The sequence below is a fragment of the Mytilus edulis genome, chromosome 2 (assembly GCF_963676685.1).
Source record: "Mytilus edulis chromosome 2, xbMytEdul2.2, whole genome shotgun sequence".
Taxonomy (NCBI): Eukaryota; Metazoa; Mollusca; class Bivalvia; order Mytilida; family Mytilidae; genus Mytilus; species Mytilus edulis.
This window is the reverse complement of record NC_092345.1, coordinates 97,015,103-97,035,711: the sequence shown is the minus strand read 5'-3', so window position 1 is coordinate 97,035,711 and position 20,609 is coordinate 97,015,103. Positions and strand designations below refer to the sequence as shown.

The 20,609-nt window shown below is 31.8% G+C and overlaps 1 protein-coding gene across 5 annotated transcripts in view; it reads left to right on the top strand.

The window, feature by feature from the left end:
- LOC139513591 (sorting nexin-13-like) overlaps positions 1–20,609 on the top strand; it is a 41,469-nt gene that overhangs the window by 7,292 nt on the left and 13,568 nt on the right. For all 5 annotated transcript variants that reach the window (XM_071302230.1, XM_071302231.1, XM_071302234.1 and 2 more), the window contains exons 5-15: positions 11,051–11,172; positions 11,888–12,003; positions 12,488–12,592; positions 14,953–15,041; positions 15,904–15,987; positions 16,429–16,570; positions 16,982–17,082; positions 17,840–17,927; positions 18,706–18,761; positions 19,792–19,926; positions 20,316–20,420. In XM_071302230.1, the coding sequence (XP_071158331.1) occupies positions 11,051–11,172; positions 11,888–12,003; positions 12,488–12,592; positions 14,953–15,041; positions 15,904–15,987; positions 16,429–16,570; positions 16,982–17,082; positions 17,840–17,927; positions 18,706–18,761; positions 19,792–19,926; positions 20,316–20,420 (1,143 nt within the window). The remainder of the gene's footprint in view (positions 1–11,050; positions 11,173–11,887; positions 12,004–12,487; positions 12,593–14,952; positions 15,042–15,903; positions 15,988–16,428; positions 16,571–16,981; positions 17,083–17,839; positions 17,928–18,705; positions 18,762–19,791; positions 19,927–20,315; positions 20,421–20,609) is intronic.

Below are 20,609 nucleotides of genomic sequence, written 5' to 3'. Positions count from 1 at the left end.
CAACATCTGTGATGAAGTAATTAAATATAGACAAAGCTCCGCCTCTTTCCAGACAGTCTCAGATAAGAGAAAAACATGATTGACCAGCTGCATTTAATAAATGTTTGACATCATTATTCTCTATATATAAAGAATAAGTTTCATTTGAATTTTAAATAAGAAATAAACTATGTCTGAAATTAGCTAGAACATTAAAAGTGTGCATAAAAAAACATGTTCATAAAAGAATAAGACCACCCTTTTCTTGATGAAATGAAAATACATTTAATTTAATGGGACTGAAAAAATACACATAAACTGAAAATAAGTTAAAATCATAAAACTGTATTTAAATGAAGAAGACAAAAGAGAAGAAATTTATACAGGCAATCAGAGGCTTTCAAAAATACTTCCCTACTCTTTTCCATAGTACTTTTTTTCCTTTTTGGTAGATTTTTTCCCTTTATTTTTTTTTTATTTTTCTTTGTTCACTTCCATGTTATATAAATATATTTTGTTGCAAAACAATGAGATAAGACTACGATATTTATCTTGTGGTCAGGGATTAACAGCTGGACACTGGTATCAACAGATGATTGGCATTTTAGCCCCTCCCAAATGCTTATATATTTAGATTAATTACCATGTGCTTTTATTTACATAAATTCATTATCAATTTACTCCCTGTTGTGATGTGATAATGACCTTGGGATTTTTACAAACTGTGCAGAATAATACTTACTTCAAAATAATATGATAAAAAAAATATTATAAAAAAATCATTGTTATACTGTAGTGCTACCTTAAGTATAAGTAAATAGAAATCTATGAAATTTAAACACAAGGTTTATGACCATAAAAGGAAGGTTGGGTTCGATTTTGGGAGTTTTGGTCCCAACAGTTTAGGAATAAGGGGCCCAAAGGGTCCAAAATTGAACTTTGTTTGATTTCATCAAAAATTGAATAATTGGGGTTCTTTGATATGCTAAATCTAACTGTGTATGTAGATTCTTAATTTTTGGTCCCGTTTTCAAATTGGTCTACATTAAGGTCCAAAGGATCCAAAATTAAACTTAGTTTGATTTTAACAAAAATTGAATCCTTGGGGTTCTTTAATATGTTGAATCTAAAAATGTACTTAGATTTTTGATTATTGGCCCAGTTTTCAAGTTGGTCCAAATCGGGGTCCAAAATTAAACTTTGTTTGATTTCATCAAAAATTGAATAATTGGGGTTCTTTGATATGCCAAATCTAACTGTGTATGTAGATTCTTAATTTTTGGTCCCGTTTTCAAATTGGTCTACATTAAAGTCCAAAGGGTCCAAAATTAAACTAAATTTGATTTTAACAAAAATTGAATTCTTGAGCTTTTTTGATATGCTGAATCTAAACATGTACTTAGATTTTTGTTTATGGGCCCAGTTTTCAAGTTGGTTCAAATCAGGATCCAAAATTATTATATTAAGTATTGTGCAATAGCAAGAAATTTTCAATTGCACAGTATACAGCAATAGCAAGAAATCTTCAATTGCACAGTATTGTGCAATAGCAAGAAATTTTCAATTGCTCAGTATTGCACAACAGCAAGAAATCTTCAATTGCACAGTATTGTGCAATAGCAAATATTTTCAATTGCACAGTATTGCACAATAGCCAGAAATATCTAATTGCACAATATTGTGCAATAGCAAGAAATTTTCAATTGATTGGAGTTATCTTTCTTTGTCCAGAATAATAGTTGAGTCAACTTGAATCATTGTTTTATACAATATACAATGTATATTCACTTTTACTACCAACTGATAAATTAAAACAATCTTTACCATTCAGTGATAACAAGCACCTTTTGTTACATTTTAATATTTTATGATGTATTTAAATGAGTAGTTATTGTTGCAAACTCCATTAGAAATTTGAATTGAGATCAGTTTTGGAAAAAGGGAAAAGGGGATGTGAAAAAAAATGGGGGGGGGTTAAATTTTTCTCATTTCAGATTTCATCAATAAAAAGAAAATTTCTTCAAACATTTTTTTGAGAGGATTAATATTCAACAGCATAGTGAATTGCTCAAAGGCAAAAAAAAAATTTTAAGTTCATTAGACCACATTCATTCTGTGTCAGAAACCTATGCTGTGTCAACTATTTAATCACAATCCAAATTTAGAGCTGTATCCAGCTTGAATGTTGTGTCCATACTTGCCCCAACCGTTTAGGGTTCAATCTCTGCGGTCGTATAAAGCTGCGCCCTGCGGAGCATCTGGTTATATGACCGCAAACATTTTTGTGTCATATAATGTTATGATGGCTTCGGCTGAAGACACATTAGGCTTCTGGACAATAACTTTAGTTCCTCTGGTATCTTTTGCCCCTCTTTTAAGTGAATGTATTTCTATGGAATTTTATCAGAAGGTTCAATGCCACAAAAGATGAAAAGAAAGATTGGGATTGATTTTTGGGGTTATGATACCCACAATTTATGATTGAGGGTCCAAAAACAAGCTTATTTGTAGTTTCTGGACAATGACTTGTGTATGGATCTTTCTGAAATTGTACGGCAAGGTTCCATATCACAAAGGAAAGGCTGGGGTTGAGTTTGGGTGTAAGTGCCCCAACTTTAAGGAATTAAGTGCCAAAAAGGGGTAAAAACAAGCAATTTTTAAAGGCAGTGCTTTAAGGCCTGACTTTCAAGTCATGATGTTCATCTTTTAATACGCAATCTATGCAGGGGGTCTTTTGGCCAGAAATAGATCCGGAAATGTTCGAATTTCTCCTCTTCTTTTTATGGTATGATATGGTTTTTGTTTCTTTCATTTACATTGGGGACTAAAGAAACGATCAGTGTGTATTGTTCGTTTTATAGAACTTGTTATTAATGTGTATTTTGCATTATAAGCAGTCAACCTGACTACAAACTATCATTATTTGTATTCCGTGTGGAAAGAGGTCGGGTCAATTTCGAGTGTTATCTGACAGCTAAAGATTTTTTAATTAGTTCAGACGTTGATATAACAATGAAAAGTCGACTGAACATGATTAATATTGCATCTTCTATAATTCAAAGCGGAATTCGGTTTATAAACGAGAAACCGTAAAGCGTTTTCAATTTCGGTATTAGTTATGTATGTTGTCTACGTATTATCTGGTTCTCGGTACTACGTTCCGGGTATTAGCTATTTGATATATTTGATGTGTAACATTACGATCAGGTACCAGCCAATCTACGTGTGTATGTGTACATGATTTCCCGCCAAAATGACCGACTTACAGCTATGGAAAAATAGTCCATAAACGTTCCGTATAATGATATGCAAATTCATAATTAATCGTAACTTTTTTTATCTTTATATAATAAATATAACAAAATGGATTCCACAAAATTGAAAATAGCATTATTTTACGTGGATTTCTAATATTTTTTTCACTTCCGGGCGCAGTAATACGTATGTTTTGAAGAAGCTCAAAGAAATTGACAAAGTGAATTGAGAAGGAAACGGATAGATATATATACGTCCTTGCTATCAGGTATAACAATTTAAATGTACAGAAAAAACACATTTACTTCACACAAATAGTACAGGCTTAAGCATTTTATTGTCTTATACACGACTGTAGTCTAGTGTTTAAACGACGGCCGTGACCTACAAGGTACGGGTCATACTGGGTCAAGTCTAAATATGTAAACATATCCACGTGCTATTAGGTAGAAAGCATCGTAATGCAATATCTACAATTTTTTCCTCCTTTATACATCGTTTAACCAGATATATTTCTCTTTCAAATACACTTAAACACGGGTTGTATGTACGTATCTTTTCTAGTGTTTTCTTGTCCTTATTAAAGTTCATTTGTTGATGTTTAAATATTTTTGAACGACTGAACACAGGAGTGAATGAATGCAACAATTATATATATACTGAAGACTTGGGCTGTACAATGATAGTGTACGTATATAATACTGATAATTATTCTAGCAGTAATTATGTTAATTTAGGATGTAATGACAGGAATTCATGAGCTATGCCTCAGGCTTTCTGAAAAAATATCAATGACAATGTAAACAGGAACAAAACATTGACACGAATGATGCTCTCTTCTATGTTATAGTTATTTAGGTATGTGTGTTGCACAAGTTTAAAAAAAACTTAAGTTATAAAACTTTTTTTCAGGGCACAAACCCACTTTAAAGAGACTTGTAAACTGCCATACCCATCCTATTTTCATGCACCATTTGCAAGCAAGAGACTGAATGGTTTGCAAAATTAAAAATCAGGACGGTGTCCAATTAAACCAAAAGAACTAAACTGGATGAATATTGTAGGAGAAATCTAGAGGAAAGTTTTGATTTGTGAAATTTGTTTTCCTGAAAAGTCATTCATCCTAGCCTGCAGAAAGGAACTATAACTGTCCACCACCAACTGACGAGCTAATGTTGAGCTTCACATATGGAATTACTCAAATACCATCAATGTCTATGTTTTCAGCACAGATTTCACAAGTTATGACACAGCTGTGCTTTTCTTTTTATACCTGTTAAAGAGTTGTATACTAAATTTTATTTTTTTATCAATAAATATATCTTGTGTCATTTAAGAACTTGTATTTTGCCAAAAGATGCATACTAGTGAATGAAAGTGGTGCAGTTCATTTTGCTTTGGTATATAGAATTGAATTACAATTGTTCATGTTATTGGAATGCATATAAAAATAAGGAGATGTGGTACAATGTATATACATGATATTTAGTGAGTTTATCAAGCAAAAGTGAATAAGAAATAGGTATAAGCAGTTACAGGTACTACTGTACAATCTCAAACAATGAGAAAAACTCATACCGTAAAGAGAATTTCATATTTACAAGTAAGTTTTGTTTTTGCGTTGAATAATTTTCTTCTATTGTTTTAATTGCAAATATGGGAAGTGGTTAAAATGCTAATGAGACAGCTGTTATGGCCACAGAGCCTTAATTGAAAACTTCTTTTTCATTCATACCGGTAGATTTTGCCTGGAGTTAGAAACATATCTGCCAACTTTTCAAAATGCACATGGGGGTTTTACGTGAAAGATGGTTCATATAGTCATACAAAACCTTCAAGGGGGCCTTCAAATGGAAGCAGGACAAGTCGCCCCACTGGCTAATCGCCCACTTTTAAAAAAACCGCCACAAACTGATTTATCAAATCGCCCCACATGTGAAATTGGTTAAATCATGTTAAATATTACTCCTGCCAACCCGCCCTACTTATAAAAAAACGGTAATATTTAGATTAATATATATATATATATAATTAAAAATAAAAACTCGCACCACTTTAATGAAAACTAATCTACACAGAATACAAACAAACCGAAAATTTATTTAATTACTATTATTGATATACTGAAATTATAATTCTAAAAAAAAAATGTATTGTTGAAGAATAACTAAGTTTTAAAGCTTAGTTATTTGCATAACAATTGAAAAGAAACCTGTTAATTGTATGATAATGCAATATAAGGAATTTAACTTATATTCAACGGGATAACATCTTTTTCCATAAGTGGGGAGACTTGGCATTACTAAATTCATCCTGGTTAATAATATATTTATCTAGATTTCACCGATTTCCATTAGGTGGGACCAGTTAGCAGGAGTAATATTAACGGAATTTAACTTATATACAACGGGATAACATCTTTTTACATGAGTGGGGCTAGTTAGCATTAGTAAATTCTTCCTGGTTAATAATATATTTATCTAGATATTATCGTTTTCTATTAGGTGGGGCAAGTTGGCAGGAGTAATATTAAGGGATATAACACATTTCACAAGTGGGGCGATTTGGTTATCCAGGTTGGGGCAGTTTTTTTTTAAAGTGGGGCGAGTTAGTGAAAAAGGGGGGCTATTTGCTAATGGGGCGATTTGTCATGGATTCCCTTCAAATAAATTCTAATGTGGTTTTTGGCTTCTTCGTGCATAAACAATCTCATTGCCATTGTTGAATTAATTGTTTTCTTTAAAATAGTCGACAAAATTGCTCTTACAAAATTTCCATTTGGGAGCCTCGAGCTCGATGGGGGAAATACTCTGCAAATACTGACAGTTGGCAGGTATGGTCATCAAAAAAGTTGATGTGTTACTATGTACATTTACCATTATGTTACTTGATGTTCTTGCTATACACACAGTACAGAGACTAGTCAATCTTTGTGAACTATTTTTTATGGGAGTCATAGAATATGCGTATACAATCAATAATTAAAAATAGTCTATTTATATTGAAAAGGAAAAGTTCTTATTTTCTAAAGAAGAGGGACGAAAGACACCAAAGAGACAGTCAAACTCATAAATTTAAAGCAAACTGACAAGGCCATGGCTAAAAATGCATTTCATGGCGAGGCACAGAAAATATACTGTAAACAGTAGACTATATATATAGGTGAACTAGGTACAAAAGAACTCTAAATCTTAAATTCTACAAACCACCTCTGTTCTATGGAAGATAATGATATAACTGGACTAGAAATACACACAACCTGTAATTAACTGCCTTTACAGCGCTTTCGCGCTTTGATTCTAGTTTCCAGACAATAAATTGAGTTAAAGTGTATGGATCTCTTTGAAATTGTACTGCAAGGTATCATACCACAAAGGGAAGGCTGGAATTGAGGTTGGGGGAAGTTACTCCAAGGGGGGTTAAAAAAAAAAATTGGGGTGGGGGTAATAATTCTCGGGATTTTTTTTCGTTAAAATTTTCCATTTTTAGCTCACCTGGCCCGAAGGGCCAAGTGAGCTATTCCCATCACTTTGCGTCCGGCGTCCGTCGTCGTCGTCCGTCGTCCGTCGTCCGTCGTCGTCCGTCGTCGTTAACTTTTACAAAAATCTTCTCCTCTGAAACTACTGGGCCAAATCAAACCAAACTTGGCCACAATCATCATTGGGTATCTAGTTTAAAAAATGTGTGGCGTGACCCGGTCAACCAACCAAGATGGCCGCCACAGCTAAAAATAGAACATAGGGGTAAAATGCAGTTTTTGGCTTATAACTCAAAAACCAAAGCATTTAGAGCAAATCTGACATGGGGTAAAAATGTTTATCAGGTCAAGATCTATCTGCCCTGAAATTTTCAGATGAATCGGTCAATCGGTTGTTGGGTTGCTGCCCCTGAATTGGTAATTTTGAGGAAATTTTGCTGTTTTTGGTTATTATCTTGAATATTATTATAGATAGAGGTAAACTGTAAACAGCAATAATGTTCAGCAAAGTAAGATCTACAAATAAGTCAACATGACCAAAATGGTCAGTTGACCCGTTTAGGAGTTATTGCCCTTTATAGTCAATTTTTAACCATTTTTCGTTAATTAAAGTAATCTTTTACAAAAATCTTCTCCTCTGAAACTACTGGGCCAAATTAATCCAAACTTGGCCACAATCATCTTTGGGGTATCTAGTTTAAAAAATGTGTGGCATGAATTGGTCAACCAACCAAGATGGCCGCCACGGCTAAAAATAGAACAAAGGGGTAAAATGCAGTTTTTGGCTTATAACTCAAAAACCAAAGCATTTTGAGGAAATCTGACATGGGATAAAAATGTTTATCAGGTCAAGATCTATCTGCCCTGAAATTTTCAGATGAATCGGTCAATCGGTTGTTGGGTTGCTGCCCCTGAATTGGTAATTTTGAGGAAATTTTGCTGTTTTTGGTTATTATCTTGAATATTATTATAGATAGAGATAAACTGTAAACAGCAATAATGTTCAGCAAAGTAAGATCTACAAATAAGTCAACATGACCAAAATGGTCAGTTGACCCGTTTAGGAGTTATTGCCCTTTATAGTCAATTTTTAACCATTTTTCGTAAATTAAAGTAATCTTTTACAAAAATCTTCTCCTCTGAAACTACTGGGCCAAATTAATCCAAACTTGGCCACAATCATCTTTGGGGTATCTAGTTTAAAAAATGTGTGGCATGACCTGGTCAACCAACCAAGATGGCCGCCACCGCTAAAAATAGAACATAGGGGTAAAATGCAGTTTTTGGCTTATAACTCAAAAACCAAAGCATTTTGAGGAAATCTGACAGGAATAAAAATGTTTATCAGGTCAAGATCTATCTGCCCTGAAATTTTCAGATGAATCGGTCAATCGGTTGTTGGGTTGCTGCCCCTGAGTTGGTAATTTTGAGGAAATTTTGCTGTTTTTGGTTATTGTCTTGAATATTATTATAGATAGAGATAAATTGTAAACAGCAATAATGTTCAGCAAAGTAAGATCTACAAATAAGTCAACATGACCAAAATGGTCAGTTGACCCCTTAAGGAGTTATTGCCCTTTATAGTCAATTTTTAACAATTTTCATTAATTTGGTAAATTTATGTAAATTTTTACCAAATATAGTTCTCTGTTACTAATGGGCAAAGTTCATTATAGATATAATTGTAAGAAGCAAAATCGTTCAGTAAAGAAAGAACTTCAAACACATCACCATCACCAAAATACAATTTTGTCATGAATCCATTTGTGTCCTTTGTTTAATATGCACATAGACCAAGGTGAGCGACACAGGCTCTTTAGAGCCTCTAGTTAAAGAAGTCTCTGCATATTTCTGATATCAGATTTGTTGCTTACACATTTTTAAAGAAGTCTCTGCATATTTCTGATATCAGATTTGTTGCTTACACATTTTTAAAGAAGTCTCTGCACATTTCTGATATCAGATTTGTTGCTTACACATTTTTAAAGAGGTCTCTGCACATTTCTGATATCAGATTTGTTGCTTACACATTTTTAAAGAAGTCTCTGCATATTTCTGATATCAGATTTGTTGCTTACACATTTTTAGCTCACCTGGCCCGAAGGGCCAAGTGAGCTTTTCCCATCACTTTGCGTCCGGCGTCCGGCGTCCGGCGTCGTCCTGCGTCCGTCGTCGTTAACTTTTACAAAAATCTTCTCCTCTGAAACTACTAAGCCAAATTTAATCAAACTTGGCCACAATCATCATTGGGGTATCTAGTTTAAAAAATGTGTCCGGTGACCCCGCCAACCAACCAAGATGGCCGCCATGGCTAAAAATAGAACATAGGGGTAAAATGCAGTTTTTGGCTTATAACTCAAAAACCAAAGCATTTAGAGCAAATCTGACAGGGGTAAAATTGTTTATCAGGTCAAGATCTATCTGCCCAGAAATTTTCAGATGAATCGGACAACCCGTTGATGGGTTGCTGCCCCTGAATTGGTAATTTTATGGAAATTTTGCTGTTTTTGGTTATTATCTTGAATATTATTATAGATAGAGATAAACTGTAAACAGCAATAATGTTCAGCAAAGTAAGATTTACAAATAAGTCAACATGACCGAAATGGTCAGTTGACCCCTTATGGAGTTATTGCCCTTTATAGTCAATTTTTAACCATTTTTCTTAAATCGTAGTAATCTTTTACAAAAATCTTCTCCTCTGAAACTACTGGGCTAAATTAATCCAAACTTGGCCACAATCATCTTTGGGGTATGTAGTTTAAAAAATGTGTCCGGTGACCCGTCCATCCAACCAAGATGGCTGCCACGGCTAAATATAGGACATAGGGGTAAAATGCAGTTTTTGGCTTATAACTCAAAAATCAAAGCATAAAGAGCAAATCTGACAGGGGTAAAATTGTTTATCAGGTCAAGATCTATCTGCCCAGAAATTTTCAGATGAAGCAGACAACCCGTTGATGGGTTGCTGCCCCTGAATTGGTAATTTTATGGAAATTTTGCTGTTTTTGGTTATTATCTTGAATATTATGATAGATAGAGATAAACTGTAAACAGCAATAATGTTCAGCAAAGTAAGATTTACAAATAAGTCAACATGACCGAAATGGTCAGTTGACCCCTTAAGGAGTTATTGCCCTTTATAGTCAATTTTTAACCATTTTTCGTAAATCTTAGTAATCTTTTACAAAAATCTTCTCCTCTGAAACTACTGGGCTAAATTAATCCAAACTTGGCCACAATCATCTTTGGGGTATGTAGTTTAAAAAATGTGTCCGGTGACCCGGCCATCCAACCAAGATGGCTGCCATGGCTAAATATAGGACATAGGGGTAAAATGCAGTTTTTGGCTTATAACTCAAAAATTAAAGCATTTAGAGCAAATCTGACGGAGTGAAATTGTTTATCATGTCAAGATCTATCTGCCCTGAAATTTTCAGATGGATCCGACAACCGGATGTTGGGTTGCTGCCCCATAATTGGTAATTTTAAGAAAATTTTGACATTTTTGTTATTATCTTGAATATTATTATAGATAGAGATAAACTGTAAACAGCAATAATGTACAGCAAAGTAAGACCTAAAGATAAGTCAAACATGACAAAAATGGTCAGTTGACCCCCTAAGCAGCTAAGGAGTTATTGTCCTTTATAGTCAATTTTTAACAATTTTCATAAAATTTGTAAATTTTTACTAACATTTTCCACTGAAACTACTGGGCCAAGATCATTATAGATAGAGATAATTGTAAGGAGCAAGAATGTTCAGTAAAGTAAGATGTACAAACACATCACCATCACCTAAACACAATTTTGTCATGAATCCATCTGCTTCCTTTGTTTAATATTCACATATACCAAGGTGAGCGACACAGGCTCTTTAGAGCCTCTAGTTCATTGATTCATTAAGTATTGTGCAATAGCAAGAAATCTTCAATTGCACAGTATTGCGCAATAGCAAAAAATCTTCTATTGCCCAGTAGCACAATATCACAGAATTTAACAATAGCAAGAAATCTTCAATTGAAAATTAATACAAATATTTTAACCCATTTCAAATTTTTAAGATCTATCACCACATTTATTATGTGTCAGAAACCTATATGATGTCAAAATTTGATCACAATCCAAATTCAGACAGTATCAGTCTTGAATATTGTGTCCAAAATTATACCAACTGTTCTGGGTTCAACCTCTGAGGCTGCACTCGGAAAAGCATTTGATGGAGTACTATAACAATAAGTCAACAAGATCTGGTGTATAGAATGATTGTAAGGTCTATATATTGGTCTGTGTATTGAAAAATGCCCTTATATACTATTCAAAATTAATTTTACAGGTATTGAAACATGCTTTTAGAGACTACATCAAAGCCTGGTATAGACAAATTAGTGACCATGATGGTTTTCTGTTGGATATCAGACAGACTGTACAAAAAGTGGCAATAACATTTGCTACAAGGTATTTAATATTTTGATTGGCAATTCTATTGTTTTAAAATTTTGTTTCTTTTTCTGTTTTCAAGATAGGGCAAGTTTATTTCAAACTCTCAAATTTATGTCAGTAGTCATAGTTAAAACCTGTTTAAGCATGCATTACATGAACTTTTTATATAGCTTTCAGTAAAAATTATTAAATAAAGATTTGCGAAATATATAACTGAAAATTGAAATGATTTAAAAGAGTAGAAATAGCAAATTCCTCTGAATCCTGATTCTTTCAATGTTGAGACCCTTATATTACTATCTGTAAATCCAGAAGTTATAACTGGATTATATAAATAACAAATGGATTTGATGTTGGGTTTCTTCTAAATATGTTGTGGAAGAGGATCATAGAACTTTTGATTTCCTATCAGTCAGAGTGTTTTGAGATGCCTGCAATTTGATTTTCTTGTTTAAATAAAATTATTAAGTGTGTAACCATTAAAATGTTTTAATCAAATGATGTAAATCAGACAACATTGCATGCATGCATATTGTGTATTGAATTAAAGCAATTTTCACTTATAACTGGACTTGTAAATAGGACTATTCTGGATCCTTACTCTTAAATATAGCTTTTACCAGTTACTAAAGTAATGAGACATGGGTAAACTTTCTATCAGTGGCATGCACTTGCACTTCAGTGACAAATGTTTAATAAAAAAAACCAATTATATTATTTGTGTTTGTAGATCAAAAGAAGTGGATTGGATGCCGTACTTCACACAACGATTAGTTGATGATTTTGCTTCACATATCAAATTATACCGACGAGCAACAGATAAAGTCAATATGTCTTCTAAGGAGGGTATGCTTTATACTGTTTATATATTCATTGACATTTTCAATAACGTAGTATGTTGATCTTTAGGTTGTTTCTTGCAGAATTTTTGTGCAATGCTTTTTTATTTGGTCGGGTTGTTGTCTCTTTGACACATTCCCCATTTCCATTCTCAATTTTATTTAACAACAAATTATTTAATTTGTAGTTTCTTTACATTTCGTCAAGTTGTAAACAGCTGTCTACTTTGAGTGCACACAATTTATTATCATATTAAAACAGAATGTTGTTCATTTTTAAATAACAACATCATACATTGACAGGGTAATATTTTTGTATTTTAAGGTTTACACGCACCTGTTAAATGTTGGGGTTTTTTCATAATTTTTAATGTATTTATATGTATTTATATGTATTAAACGGTGTTCTTCTAAATAATTTTTTCATATAGGATGTTTGCTGTTATTTTTCACTGCAATACATTTCTATAAATAATAATTGTATATTTCAGCTGGTTATGAAGAACATGTGGTATCTGAATTCTTTGACCTTGAACTTGAAATGGAGAAAAACATGTGTAGAGATGTTGTGTGCTTAGATCCAGATTCTGAAAGACGTAGGTTTTTTCATAAATACTTTAAACAGTAAAAGGGGTTGGAACAAGATGGCTCCTTTTTGACCCAAATATTAGTGATTAATCTAAAGTAACCATACATGTATATATTCTTGAATTTGTGTCAACTATACTAATTCACCAACATTCCAACTGACTTCATTTTCAGAAAACGACATCTGTAACAAACATAAACTTTTAGCTACTTCTTTACAAGCAGAACCAAACACAATGAAAGTCCCAACTATGTACTGGCTTCCGAAGCTGCACAAAAAACCTTACAAATATAGATTTATTTCATCTTCCAGCCATTGTTCAACTACTAAATTGTCTGTTTTACTTACTAGTACACTTGGTACAATAAAAAACCTGATAATAAATTGTTCAAATAAGGCCTTTGAAAATAGTGGAATTAATTACTTTTGGAGTGTCAAAAACTCGTTGGAAGTACTTGATAAATTGCATGCATATATTGGTGATTTTGAATCTGTTCAAAGTTTTGATTTTTCTACCCTATATACCACTTTGCCTCATATTCTTATTAAGAAAAAATTCACATCCCTAATTAACTGGGCATTTAAAAAGTCGGAATGCGAGTACATATGTTCAAACTCTTTTAGATCATTTTTTAGTAGCAATAAACATAAGAACTATGTCAATTGGACATGCTTTGATACTATTTATGCACTTGAATTTTTACTTGATAACATTTTTGTTCGCTTTGGAGATTCCGTATATCGTCAAGTTATTGGAATTCCAATGGGGACTAACTGTGCACCACTTATTGCGGACCTGTTTTTGTATTGTTATGAGTTACAATTTATGACTAAAATTAGCAAAGACCCATCAAAACAACATTTGATACAAAAATTTAACAATACTTTTAGATATTTGGATGATATATTGGCTCTAAATAATGACGACTTCAGTATGTATACTAAAGAAATTTATCCTGTAGAACTTACTTTAAATAAAGCTAATGATAACAATGACCACTGCCCTTTCCTCGATCTTGATATCTATATCATAAACGGGAAGCTTAATACAAAAATTTATGATAAAAGAGATGATTTTTCATTTCCTATTGTTAATTATTCATTTTTAGATGGTGACGTTCCCTTGTCACCATCTTATGGTGTTTATATATCTCAACTTGTACGATTCGCTCGTGTATGTAACAATGTATTAGATTTTAGCGAGAGAAATTTATGTATTACTGAAAAATTATTACACCAGGGTTTTCGATATCACAAACTGGTCAAAACATTTACTAAATTTTATCACCGGTATAAGGAAATAATTCGTAAATATAACTCAACATGCAGACATCTTATACGTTCAGGTATTTCACATCCAAAATTTTATGGAAATATTCTTTATAAAGCACAAAAATGTCAGTATTCTCCTCAGAAACTAACAAAACCTTTAAATAGACTTATTAAAAGGGGATATAGTTACGATACTGTTGTCAGGTCATTAAAGATTGCATATTTTGGCTTTAACATTGATTCACTGATAGGGTCTTTGCATCGGAACTAAACACATTTATTTCTAAAAAAACAGTTGTTGGCATGACACGGGTTATGTTCTTCTCATATATTTTATGATAGTATGATACTAAACCCCTAACGGGAGGGATTGTACCTGATATTCATATGATGAAGACATAATCTTTCAATCAGTTTAATTGAGGTCTGGAGCTGGCATGTCAGTTAACTGCTAGTAGTCTGTTGTTATTTATGTATTATTGTCATTTTATTTATTTTCTTTTGTTACATCTTTTGACATCAGACTCGGACTTCTCTTGAACTGAATTTTAATGTGCGTATTGTTATTGTTTTACTTTTCTACATTGGCTAGAGGTATAGGGGGAGGGTTGAGATCTCATAAACATGTTTAACCCCGCCGCAATTTTGCGCCTGTCCCAAGTCAGGAGCCTCTGGCCTTTGTTAGTCTTGTATGATTTTAAATTTTAGTTTCTTGTGTATAATCGGAGTTTTGTATGACGTCCATTATCACTGTACTATTATGCATATTTTAGGGGCCAGCTGAAGGACACCTACGGGTGCGGGAATTCTCGCTACATTGAAGACCCATTGGTTGCCTTCGGCTGTTGTTTGCTCTATGGTCGGGTGGTTGTCGCTTTGACATATTCACCATTTCCTTTCTCAATTTTATTATGTACAAAGTGCTTAGAAAATAATCATTGTCAAGTTTTTATGCTTATATCAGTGTCTCAGTTACCACGAAGTAAATGATAAATAGTACTTATGATATATATTACTTAGTCATGGCTAATTAAGCTAGTGAGACATTTCAGCACCCACACTAACAATAGTAAATACCTTTTATTTTATTTTCAGAGTATTTACAAGATTTAAGTGAAGTTTTACTATTTTTACTTTTACCACAAGAAGATTTTCATAATAAATCATTCCGTTATATATTGAGGGTGAGTAAACAGTGTTCTATTTCTTAACAGATGTGTAGCCTGTTAGATCAAAGAAATATTCACTAAAAACAAAATATAGACATTCAAAACTGCATAACACATCTAGCAAGATTATAGGCATTCATACCTATATTAATAGCTGCATACATAGTCTATATAAAAACAAGATATGGGAAATATGTACAGTGAGACAGTAACCCAACAACACAATAAAAACTAATGACATTATGAAGTATTGTGGTACAATGGGCTGATGTCTATACAGATTGTTTAGACTATAAAAAAAAAAGTCCATTTAACCAAAGGTGTAGAGTCAAGTAACCCTCCATAAATGGCCCTGTAAAGGTTCAGTTTTAAAACTTCACTTGTTCAAGTAGAGTTAGTGTGTTTGTATTGCTAATGTATGATTTTTGAAAGTATAATAAAAAATAGAGGACATTTGCTTGATATATTATAAATATATATTTGACTTAAATTTTGAAAAGTAGAGCATGTGATACTTTAGCTATTTCAGCAAAAATATTTGTGGGCAAGGGGGTGGTGCCACTTTCTATTTTTCAGAAAATTGACATAAACTACTCTGAATCTTTCCAAAAATCAGTCATTTTCAAATTGTCCTACATTTTTTACGTTACAAATACATTACTAATGATGAAAAATCTATTTTAACTCAAACAATTGGACTTAATAACATGTGTTTTCATATAATTTTCACAACATCATTGCAGTTAAAAAAAATCAGGTTTTTGGAGCCAAAATATAGGTAAGTGAACCATCTCCTTCCCAAATTGACAAAAACACATAGCTGATATTATTTAGTAGCTTAAATTTTATGTTAAGACTTGATGTTTTAATTTTGTAGGAAGTTTTAGTGAATGGAATATTTTTACCCACAATAGATTTAATGTCCGATCCAGATTATGTCAATCAAAATATAGCTTGGTTTGTAAGTATAATTATTCTAGAATTCAATCCATCAAATCTTCATTATACATTTTTTTCAGTTAAATAACTGATTTCTATCATTAAAGCATCTTCATTGATTTTTGTGCTTCTGGTGATCTATTCTTATAGTATTTCAAATGTTGTTTTTTAACAATTTTCAAGTACATTCACTGCATTAGATTGGGAATTACAGTTTTATATTTGAAGAGCAACTGTGAGTTGGGGATTTGATCTTCAAATTAAGTGCTGTACATCCTTAAATTCATCTTTTTGAATGGGTATGCAATACTGTAGCAATACTGTAAACATTTTGAATATTAGATGAGATACTGTCATAAAAAAAATACATGTATATGTACAGTTAGAGGATATTAGAATAATGATTGTTATATTTTTTTTAATAGTTATAGTTACTTTTTATTTGTTATTGATAATTTTTCAGTGTACAGAAAGAACATTAACGAATGAAACTTTTTTACAAGTTGCCAAAAGTTCTATTGATATTGATGAATTAGAAGCAGTTAAAGAAATTGTAGAACAAAATATACATAAATGGAGATCTAAGGACAGTGGAGGGATTGATGGTAAGAATAGCTTTTTTAATAACAAACTATGCATATACAAACATCAACAAAAACATAACAATGTTACAAAATATACCATGCCACAAAAATATGCTTGAACAAATATCAACAAAACCCCAACAATTTTACAAAATGCTATTTGATAAAATGGGGCCTTTAATTTTCCATTTTAAATTGTTTCTAATTTTGTAACCCAAGTATTTTTATGGCTTACTAAAAAATATGGTGTTTTCTCATTGTTGAAGGCATTATATGTAATATTAATTTTAAAAAAATATTTGTTTTGACATGAACCATTATCACTTTTACTATTAAACTATAGAAGGTTGTTGGAGAGCATTGACTTAAATGTTGACGTTTTAATAGTAAGGTTTTGTTAGTTATAAATGATATTAACGTTATTCTTTACAGATGCACTAGTTAAACAGAATTTAAACAGTTTAGTATTTGTTAAGACTATATGTGAAGGAAGAATTAAAAGATTGATTGACGGAGTAGATGATAATATTGATGTAAGTATGTCAACAATAAAGGTGGTTATAATATCACACCATACAGAAATCTATATCAACAACAAATGGTGTTATATTAAATCTAACTAATTGGTCAGTTTTAAAAATTGAAACAGTTAAACTGAAGGAAGAAAAACAATATTTTCCACAAAAAGAGAAAAGGTCAATAATGTCATTATATTAAACCATTGAATTTGAAAATCCTACATAGCAACACCACTTTGGACTGTTAAATGATAGTTTTGATAGATTTTAATTTCATTATTTACCTTAAGAATGCACACTTAAAAAACTGTCAAAATTTTGACATTTTGAAATCATCCCATCAATAGTTGAGCAACAGTCTTATGTAAAAAGATATTTTTCAACATATTTGAATATGATAATGTAATTATAAGACATACTTGTGTTTCATATTTACTTTTTCATCATGGTTACTTTGTAATGGGGTGTGGTCTGTAAGAGGAATAAACACATGAAAAAAAGATAAAAAAGAGTCAATTATAAATAGAAAATTGTAATCTTTGGAAACATTTTTGAGAAAAATATTGCCCATTATCACTATTTGAACTTTATGTAGTTGCTGGTCTAAGGGGAGATAATTTGTAAAAAAAATAAATAAGTAAGAGGTAGACTTAAAGAGAATACATATGAAAGTTTGATTTAAAAGTACTTGCACTGAACTTAATTTAAATTTATTTCGTAAGATTTATTTCAGATCCTATTGATTTAAAATTATTTTCTTTTTTTCTTACAGATTTCTGACATTTGCAGAGCAAGGAATATATTTATATTAAGTTTAGACGAAATTATAGAAAATAATATAGCATTAGCAGTTTTTATAGGTAAGATCTAAATCTTTGATTTGGTATTATCTTTGTATGACATAACATGTACAGAAAAGAATAAATGAAAAAACACGTCATTCATCCAAATAATCTTGTCTTATAAATTTATCACCAGCTAAATCATCATATAAAAGTTATTATTTCATTTAAATTTCATAAAAACATCAAAATTCAAACAGTTATTTATAAAAAATATGTTAGAACAAGAAGTAAGAACATGTCTAGTGCATTAAAATATCGTATGTGTAAGTAGTAGAAATGAAAAAATGATAAAACATGTACAAGATAAAAATTAAATTAAATAAATTAGCCATGTGACCTGACAAAAATCATTGTTTTGAACTTATGCTTTAGATGAGTAAGAAGTTTCTGTTCTATTAATGGGCCAAGTTTTGTTGTCTTTGTTCATCTCAAACACATATAGTCAATAACAGTTGAACAATTCAGAACAATGTCCATCAATCTTTGAAGAGCAGATTTAAAAGTTCACAAATTTTCCAAATCTATAATTTAAGTATAAACATTTATATAAAATGCATGAAATACTGAATGAGGCACCTACTTATACTTTTAAAGCCCACATAAACAGATGTAAACAATACTGACTTGGCCTTTTTCACCTTCTCTATTAACTAAGATTTCCATTTCTTTTGTTTAATTTCAACTGGATATCAGCCTGTATGTGTACATAAATATTAGAATCCACAATGTATTCACTTTGATGTGTAAGGTTTTGAATTTATAATTCACTTTTTCATCTACTTTTCTATTTCAGAATTTATGACAAGTGTTGGGGGCCAAATGTATTTATTTTTTTATTTAAATGTTGAGGTAAGGTTATATTAAATGTTATTATTAGACTAAGTTCCAAATCTTACTAATTAATCAACTGTTGTATGAATAGTTAATTATGTCGGTGATTGAAATTCATATTATTTCATTCACCTTGTCAGTCTGTTTGTCAAAGAAATATTTTCATCACACTTTTCTTGGTTGCTACCAAACAGAATGACCACATATATTGTCTTCAATATGTAATTGCTTTCTTGATCTGTCGGATACCTACATCCTGTTTTGGGATTCTTTGAACTATAGGTGGGATATGCTCAGTGAGACAATGTGTGCAACCTCTTGTTTAGGTTCATGTGAACAAAAGCATGTATTTTCCCTGAATAACCTGTTATGTAGGTTAAAAATGTAATTGTGTTGACCAATTTTATTTTAAATAATTTGTAGGGCTGCAGGATAAATTTTAAAATTTCTGATACTGCACTATGTCATTGACTGTATATTCACAGCAGTAGGTTATACTAAATTTCACTTCTTTACATAACTATTTCATTGATTTAATTTCTTCTGTTAAATTAAGGTAATGATTTTCATTTGAATTCTGTGTTGCTAGATGCTATAGACTTCTAATATTTTCTGCAAAGAAAAGAAAATTTGCTATTAGTTTTAAAGAAGTTAATAGAACATACTTCCATTTTTATGCCCCATTTATGGGCATTATGTTTTCTGGTCAGTGCCTCCCTTTGTCCGTTCATCCATCCTTCTGTCCGTCAATTCGTTCTTTGTTCGTTCGTCCGTCCGTTCATCTGTCCCGCTTCAGGTTAAAGTTTTTGGTTAAGGTAGTTTTTGATGAGGTTGAAGTGCTATCAACTTGAAACTTAGTACACATGTTTCCTATAGCTATGATATGATCTTTCTAATTTTAATGCCAAAATAAGAGATTTTCCCCCATTTTCCCTGTCCACTAAACATAGAAAATGATAATGTGGATGGGGCATCCGTGTACTGGGGACACATTCTTGTTTTGATATGTTTTATTGCAGTATTACAGAAATGTTGGGTTATTTTGTAGGGTTTTCGTGCAGCTGCTGAGCAGCAGATTAGGGCAGCACAACAAAGAGCTATGGGAGGGGAGGCAACTGAAGTTGACTTAGAATCTTTACGAAGAGCAGCGTTAATTATTCATGATCAGTATTTATCTGACAAGGTAAATTTATAATGGTTTCTCACAACATTACATTCCCCTTATCTGTCAATGTGTATATCTGTGTCACATAAATGTAGGTCAAACTCAAGGTTAATCTACACTATCAATTTTGGATGAGCTATTAAATATATATAAAAGTAGAAGGAGTTTTAGGATGGTATTAAAAGTATAATGACTGGATCATCATAACAATCCTTGCAGAAGTTCCTATTAACTTAATGTATAGTGGATAAACTATTTATGTATAACAACACTTAAATTTTTGAAATGCACATTCACTTCTGTAACAAAAAAATGCATTCCTACCTATCCTTCTGAATCACAGCAAACAAAGAAAGAATTTGCATGGTCTTACAGAAAATCTATATGACTGAATTTTCTATTTTCAGGCTTCATCTAGAATTAAAATTGACAGTGAAATAGTAAAGAGAACATTGCAACGAATTAAGAGTAAATTTCTATCAGAAAGTGTGTTTGATGAAGTTGCCGCTAAAGTAAGTATTAATGAAAACTTTAAGCCATTTATAGGCAATGATACAAGTGAACGGCTCAAAACATAGTTTATAATTTTCACTAAAAATGTTATCTTTAGGCTGGCAAGTTAAAGGTTTGGTTGACTTGCTTGCTTTGTTTGTATACATTTTTGCTCACACATTGCAATGAAGATTGACATCTGAAATCAA